Below are 8,346 nucleotides of genomic sequence, written 5' to 3'. Positions count from 1 at the left end.
AACGAGCAAAGCCTCATCACACCAGGCCTTATCTGTGTGTAGCGCATCTGGACAAGATAAAAAGCATGCACAAAAAAAAAAAAAAAAAAACACTTTTCCAAACAGGGGATTAAGTTTTAGGTGGGCTTCTGCTGGGCCAGCAACTGCAAATTATATCAGTGTCCAAAGACATAGACAAAAAAACCTGTATGAGACAAGTTCATAGTGAGCTGACATTTTAAAAGAAAAAAAAAAAAAAAAAAAAAAACCATTACCGGTAAAAAGGGAAGACCCTGTTTTGAGGAAGTGTGCTGATCAAACTAGCAATCCTCAAGATACACGGTAGCCCTTTGTCACATCCTGGCATCTCCCTGAGACCTCAATCATCTACTAGGAAAAAAAAAAAAAAATCCCATAGAACTTACAATATGTGCTCACAGGGCTTTGGAGTACTACAAGGCCTTTTAAAGTGCATTCATTATCTGGGGTATTTCAAAAATGTGGCCTTAGGTACTTTGAAAATGAAGTTTAGAGCACTTTCCACTGATTTGGCTATGAGTAAAGGGTGACGTAGAAAGAGACGTGAAAATTGCACAAAATAACTGGAATGACTAGACAACTACGGTTGCTTAAATGTTAGGCATGATGTTAGACTTCTTAAGAGGGGTCAACCTAATCCCACAGAGTCCAGGTTCACTCATCTCCTTTCACCATTATTAAAATCAACTGGACAGACAGAGAGATGTAAAAAGTGTTTTTATTTGTTTCATACACTGTCATAAGCTGATCCCAAATGGATAACAACAACAAAGGCACCTATGTGCTGTTGCTGGTTCAGATAACAGGCCACTGTCTACATGTGCCAAAAATAGAAGCATAAGGAAGAAGAAAAAAAAAAAAAAAAGGCATGATATGCAAACAAATACACAAGGTAAAACTTCATTCTAGCTGAATACGCTCTGGGGTGTGACCCTTCTCCTTACCCTAAAAGTCTGTGCTACAGCAGATAAGAGAAGGAACGTGTTATCTATTGTGTGCTTGTACGCAGTGAACCAGCATGAGCTGTGGAGCACGAGCAGGGGGAAACTGAGGGGCAGGGGGCAGCTGATGGCCATTACGTAATAGCAGCAACGCACTAGCATTTCTTTCAATGGACTAATGGCGAAAGAGGAACGCATAAGCATGCGGGGGGCAGGGAGAGAACAGACAAGAATAGCCATTCACATAATTTAATGTGGTCTAACAAAAAAAATAATATCTTTGATGATTGCAACATTTGCAAGTCATCAAAGGGATAGTTCAACCCAAAAATGAAAATTCTGACATCTTTGCTTACACCAATCAGTATAACTTTCTTCTGTGGAACACAGAAGAATGTTAGCTTCAGTCACTATTCACTTTCATTGCATGGAAAACAATGCAATGAAAGTGAATGGTGACTGAGGCTAATATTCTGCCTAACATTTCCTTGTGTATTGCAAGGAAGAAACAAGTGTCATTTGGGTTTTGGAACAACATCAAAAATTTTCATTTTTGGGTGAACTATCCCTTTACAATGACAAATATCAAGCTAGGAGACAGTAAAGCATAATGAGGATTATAAGCACAGCAACACTGATTAGAGCCAAAACTGGAATCCACACACTTTTACATCTATTTCGGAAGACTAAAGTTATTACCCTGGCTATGGCAACTCCTCCTAGCCCTCAATTACAAGAAAGGGATTTGTGACATACTAGCGTTCAACCCCTCATCTACAGTGATGCGAGTCAGAAGCACAGGAAAAACGGTTGCCCCACTAGAAATTCCACCCAATGCACTGTCCATTCAAGGAACATGAAGTGCAGGAAGAGGGATAATTTTAGAGCACTGACACCAGTTGGCTTGGCTAGGCTGCAGGAAACTGAAGATCTTGTTACACACGGCAATGCGAAGAAAGCTAATGGTCGCAAAAAGCTCAGAAGGCCTTTTCACCCAACAGCTGATCGTTCTATGGAGAACCTTGACATCTCCCTCTCATTCAAACACGTACACACACATTCATTATTGAGGTTCAAGATTAACAATTTCTCACTCTCTGGAAGATTTAACAACTACATCCATTATCTAGAGATCATATACAAAGCCTCATAAAAATATATTTCTTACTGCTCTCTTAGCTCTATGGGAAAAGGACAAAACCGTCTTAATGTGCATGTTGCAACCAATTTCAGTCTCACTATGAGCAAAACATGCAAGACTGAACAAAACTGACAAATTACTCTATAGCCAGTTCTCCCAGATTTACAGTGGAACAAAAAAAGTAATCGGTATGCATTCACACAGCAAACTGAAATGCATTGCTATGAATACTTCAACATGATTCTGTTCACATTTCAATTCATGAGAACAAAAGTAACTTTAGCTGCCCACCAGTGTACCAAAAAACTCCTGATAAATTTCACCTGTGCTAACATTTTATATCTTTTTCTTCCTTTTTTCTTTTACATTTTGTAATTTTTTTTCTTCCAACTTTTAATTTTTTATTATTATTATTTTGGCCATTTTGCACTTATGTAGTAACACACTGGAAAAATACCTTTTTTTTTTGTCCCAAAAATTTCCTTTCACTTTTAAGGGTTAGCGTATATTAAGGCACTATAGGAAATATGGGAATTATTTTTTTTACAATTTTGAAAAAAAAAAAACCCCTCTCAGACAGAGATGAGAGTGACAAAAACTAACCTGAAAATTGAGAATATATATATTTAAAAAAAAAACAAAACAAAAAAAAAAAAAAATTCAAAAGAATTTACTTAATTCAAAACACTAAAATATATAGCTTTGGATTAGAAAATGTCTTGACACCTCTGTAGATAAGGAATAAAAATAAAAAAGCAAAAGAAAATGAGAACACGTCATTTTAAATATCCTTTATGCCTACAGAGGGGAAAAAAACCCTTTTGGCCAAATATCCAGCTTTCTGGCCAACTTGTGTTTTTGGATGCGTCTTATTTACAAGGCAACCAAGTTGGAATAGACTGGTTACAAGAGGCCACGTAATAGTTGTTGAAGTTTAGGTCTCTGACATAAGGCGCTGGCTGGTAGTAGCAGGTGACACTGGATGCGTCAGGTATGGCATTCTGCTCTGCAAGCACCCGAAATGCTGTAAGTGAGATAAGGTTGAGTGTCTGCCGCCTCTCATGTCCCATGAGGCACACGGTGCTCTCATTCACAACCCGACGTAGGATCATGAGGTAGTTGTACTTGTTCTTCTCCTCACCAACAAAGTGGCTCTGCAGATATGCCTCCAGTTTTCGCTGTTGCTCACCAATGTCAGGAAAGTCAATGAAGAAACGAGAGCACATGTAACGTTCCAGGGCCTTGAACTCTTCTTCATCCGTGGGTCTGAAGTCCCTCACCAGGAGGTTGCAGTATTTCAGCAAACCACCTCCACGGATTTCCTCAGGCCTTTTGGTGGCAATGAGCTTGTTCCTGAGGTGGTCCATAGCAATGGCAAAGTTACCGTACACGCTCTCCCCGACCACAGTAGGGTGGAAGTGCCGAGACATGGGGCTTTCGGAGAAGTCATAGTATGACAGTACAGAGTCCAGAATGATCTGGAATGAGTCCACACTGAACTCGAACTGCCTCCGTATCGAGTCCACAAATTTAAGTTCAACATTGCGACCGTTGTTGTTGGACAGCGAGATAAGGGACCAGCGGTCCTGTTCGGTGTAGACTTTGACAAACTTCTGAACGTAGGCCTCTTTCAGGGTCATGGGAGTGATTTTCTCTTTGTTCACACCCTCAGGAAGAAAGTCCAACAAAGTGCCTAAAACCACATCTTTGATGAGCTGGAATTCCTCTTCCCGAGGAAGGTCTACCCTGAAGATGACGTCCAGGTCTTTGTAGCTCCAGCCAATGTCCTTTACCAGCACGTGGCTGGCTGTGGAACCATTCAGACGTACATCTTTGACCATTATGCCCCTCAGCTCTAGACGCGTTCTTACCATCTGTACAATATCCTTCAGCCGTACCTCCAGGGTGGGAAAGTTGCCACGGCCGTGGACTGGCACAGCTTCCGTTAGCACATCATTCAAGCGGCTCACTTGGTCCCAGGTCAGCACACTTTGCGACTCGCTTTCACTGCTGGTTGAGGCAGAGGCCATGTTTGCCATCTATGCAGTTCCTTGGATAAAAAATAAATTTAAAACAAATCTTCACTGACTGAATTAAAAACCAATTCTTGATTTTAGAATGTGATGTAAAAATATTTGTAATATGTATATGTAATTTTAAATTCAAAATTAAATATATATATATAATTAGAAAATATTGGGAATTATTGTAATTCTCCTAGGGAAAAAATAATTACATTTACCAAAAATACATTTAAAAAAAAAGTATTTTTTTTTTTTTTTAAAGGGCCTAATCTCGAGTGAAACCAAACATGCGCCATGTTGCATTAAGCATAACATATATATATACACATATATTGACAGTCCAACAGGTTCACCACTCATTTGAAACGGAAAAGCTAACAATATTCTCGGGTTGTCCAGAACGCAAAACAAGCACTGGAGAAGTCAGAAACTGAAGCATGTTTAGTGTACGAGGCTCATGCTGCTGATTTCACACAATGATCGAACTCAAATTCTTAAAAAGACAGAATCTAATGAGTCGTCCAGGAAACATGGTTGGATCAAATTGATTCATTTGTGTTGGGTTAAAATACATTCCAATCTAAACAGTTTCACCCATTTAAACGTCAAATATCCTAAACAAAACGATCTCCTTTAATAAATAAAACATTACGTCTTTAATATGACATGTACGAAATGCAATCGTTTAAAAGTGAACGCACGTGATAAAAAGCCCGACAATCTTCGCGAGATCCGCGTTCAAATTAGACAAAACAAATAACATTTCTAGATGTAATCCGATTGGCAAATTTACAAGAAAATCTAACGACTGCATCCAAACCCAGCGCGCTTGTATCAGGTTAGAAATATGAAATATGTCTAACTTACTGTTCTAAGTAAATCCACCTGAAGTGCTCAGCAACGTGGTAGGCACAAGGTAGGGGATGTCAAATGAGATTTTGTATCCATACGTTCGTTCACTCGTACATGAGCACTCTACTAACGCCACAGCTTCAGTTCTGAAGCTCACACACATGCACTCCCTCTTATAAGCCGAAGAGCTACTGGCTAGAAAACAACCTGATACCCCGGACTTCCACTACGCACTATTTTATATTTATTTGTTTTTGCCATCACCACATAAATAACTCAAAAGCATTAATTTGGTTTAAAAAGAAAAATTACAAATATTCAGTCTCCGTTAAACTCTTTACAAGGCGTCTGTGGACTGTGAGGATCTATGGAATTCAAAAACATACGTAGTGTGGTATCAATGCGCCGGCGAAGCCTGTGATTGGCTGAAGGGGTTTTGTGTTGCCAGGCGACCGAAAGCGCATGTCGAATTTGTCGTTCTGCTTTGGCAGACCCGAGATGAATCAGGTTACATCGTGGCCTTTCAAGTCTTTCACATGTGCCTTATGCACAGCGTGAGTATCGGTTAATAACATGTAAAGCTCACATTTTCTTGTTGCATGCTGACAAATAAAAGTTTGTTTATATTTATAAAATATATATGGCATTTATGAATATACTGTGTACACGAAAGAGTATACTAAATAGGGTACAACGGGGTAAAAGGCACTCTTGATTTTATTTTCTCCTAAAACAGTCATTAAACAGCAACAAAAACTACCACAGGACTTTCCTAAACACCTGCATACACTGCGAAATATTCCTGATCCATGAGATCATTGTGTGTAATGTCTAACGGTTGATTTTGAGGTATTTTAATATAATGTGTAATAATTTGAAAATGTTGCAAATTTATGTAGCTAATGAGAATCCCTGAAATTATCACATTTATTTTGAGAACAAATACTTTGTTATTTTCAGTTTTGTTTTAAGTGGTTAAATCAAATATTTTTAATAACTGTCCAATAAGTGAAAGGATAGTATCTGAGGTATATATATATATATATATATATATATATATATATATATATATATATATATATATATATATATATTATATACAGTTGTGCTCAAAAGTTTGCATACCCTTGGAGAATTGGTAATATATATACCAGTTTTAAAGAAAACATGAGTGAGCAGGCAAAACTCATTTCATTTATTTCTTATGGGATTCATATTCAATATATTCAATATATATAACAGAATGGCACAACCATAAAACAAAACATGGCAACAAAGAAAACATTTAAATGGCCCCTGTTCAAAAGTCTGCATACCCTTAGTTCTTAATACTGTGTATTGCCCCCGTTAGCATCAATGACAGCGTGCACTCTTTTGTAATAGTTGTCTACGAGGTCCCAAATTCTTGCAGGTGGTATAGCTGCCCATTCGTCTTGTCAAAATGCCTCCAGGTCATGCAAAGTCTTTGGTCGTCTTGCATGAACCACACGTTTGAGATCTCCCCAGAGTGGCTCGATGATATTAAGGTCAGGAGACTGTGATGGCCACTCCAGAACCTTCACCTTTTTCTGCTGTAACCACTGGAGGGTCAACTTGGCCTTGTGCTTAGGGTCATTGTCGTGCTGGAAAGTCCAAGAGCGTCCCATGCGTAGCTTTCGTGCAAAAGAATGCAAATTGTCTGCCAGTATTTTCTGATAACATGCTGCATTCATCTTGCCATCAATTTTCACAAGATTCCAGTGCCTTTAGAGCTCACACACCCCCAAAACATCAGTGAGCCACCACCATGCTTCACAGTGGGAATGGTATTCTTTTCACTATAGGCCTTGTTGACCCCTCTCCAAACATAGCACTTATGGTTGTGACCATAAAGCTCTATTTTGGTCTCATCATTCCAAATTACAGTGTGCCAGAAGCTGTGAGGCATGTCAAGGTGTTGTCGGGCATATTGTAACCAGACTTTTTTGTGGCATTGGGGCAGTAAAGGCTTCTTTCTGGCAACTCCACCATGCAGCTCATTTTTGTTCAAGTATCGTCGTATTGTGCTCCTTGAAACAACCAAACCGTCTTTTTCCAGAGCAGCCTGTATTTCTCCTGAGGTTACCTGTGGGTTTTTCTTTGTATCCCGAACAATTCTTCTGGCAGTTGTGGCTGAAATCTTTCTTGGTCTACCTGACCTTGGCTTGGTATCGAGAGATCCCCGAATTTTCCACTTCTTAATAAGTGATTGAACAGTACTGACTGGCATTTGGATATCTTTTTATATCCTTTTCCATCTTTATAAAGTTCCATTACCTTGTTACGCAGGTCTTTTGACAGTTCTTTTCTGCTCCCCATGGCTCAGTATCTAGCCTGCTCAGTGCATCCACGTGAGAGCTAACAAACTCATTGACTATTTATACACAGACACTAACTGCAATTTAAAAAGCCACAGGTGTGGGAAATTAACCTTTATTTGCCATTTAAACCTGTGTGTGTCACCTTGTGCATCTGTAACAAGGCCAAACATTCAAGGGTATGTAAACTTTTGATCAGGGCCATTTGGGTGATTTCTGTTATCATTATGATTTAAAAATGAGCCAAACAACTATGTGATAATAAATGGCTTCGTATGATCACTATCCTTAAATAAAAGACAGTTTTTTTGCACAATCAGTCATATTTTCAAAATCAATGCCAAAATTTCACAATTTCTGCCAGGGTGTGCAAACTTTTGAGCACAACTGTATACATATATATATATATATATATATATATATATATATATATATATATATATATATATATATATATAAAGCCCCACTGTTGCAGGGGCTAAAGGCCCCCATAAAATACATTGTTTTTCTTAAGTGGGCAAATAGATTTGTTATGAAAAATGTACAGAGTGGACTGACAATGACTTATCCAATCACAAAGGAGATTCATTTGTTTATAGAATACTTAAGATGTAACGAAATGTCAAATGTGATTGAAATGCATGGTGCACCCTTTTCTAAAGTTTTTTTGTTTTTTTGAATAAGCATTATCTTAATTTGTTACTCAAAAAACATCTTGCTGTCTCAAGGTATTTGTCTAAGGATACGTCTACATTAATCCGGATAAATTTTAATATGGCGTTTTCATTTTTTTTTAAATGCTCTACGTCCACACTACCGTTTTCAAACATTTTCCAAAAGTTGCTCGTCCACATTGAAATGTATGAAAAAGTCCCCTTACTGCGCATGTGAAAAATCACCATTGCATGTCTGAAACGCAGTTGTCCTCATGTTCTGTCATCAGACACCAATTCCGCGTAAACTTCCCTTCGCCTTTGAAGGGATGCAATGTGAATGTTGAAAAAAGTAACATTTCTCTTTAACAACATTATTAA

At 38.3% G+C, this 8,346-nt stretch overlaps 1 protein-coding gene across 1 annotated transcript; it reads right to left on the bottom strand.

Moving 5' to 3' along the window:
• Positions 1-722: 722 nt before the first annotated feature.
• LOC127447879 (terminal nucleotidyltransferase 5C) lies at positions 723-5,320 on the bottom strand. The gene is made up of 2 exons (XM_051710044.1): positions 4,992-5,320; positions 723-4,150 (listed from the first exon to the last, which is right to left on the bottom strand). The coding sequence occupies exon 2, from the start codon at positions 4,137-4,139 to the stop codon at positions 2,970-2,972; it is 1,170 nt and encodes a 389-aa protein (XP_051566004.1). The 5' UTR covers positions 4,140-4,150; positions 4,992-5,320; the 3' UTR covers positions 723-2,969.
• Between the last annotated feature and the right edge of the window lie 3,026 nt (positions 5,321-8,346).

Source organism: Myxocyprinus asiaticus, chromosome 11 (genome assembly GCF_019703515.2).
Source record: "Myxocyprinus asiaticus isolate MX2 ecotype Aquarium Trade chromosome 11, UBuf_Myxa_2, whole genome shotgun sequence".
Classification (NCBI taxonomy): domain Eukaryota; kingdom Metazoa; phylum Chordata; class Actinopteri; order Cypriniformes; family Catostomidae; genus Myxocyprinus; species Myxocyprinus asiaticus.
The sequence above is the reverse complement of the archived record's forward strand: the minus strand, read 5'-3'. Positions and strand labels throughout refer to the sequence as shown.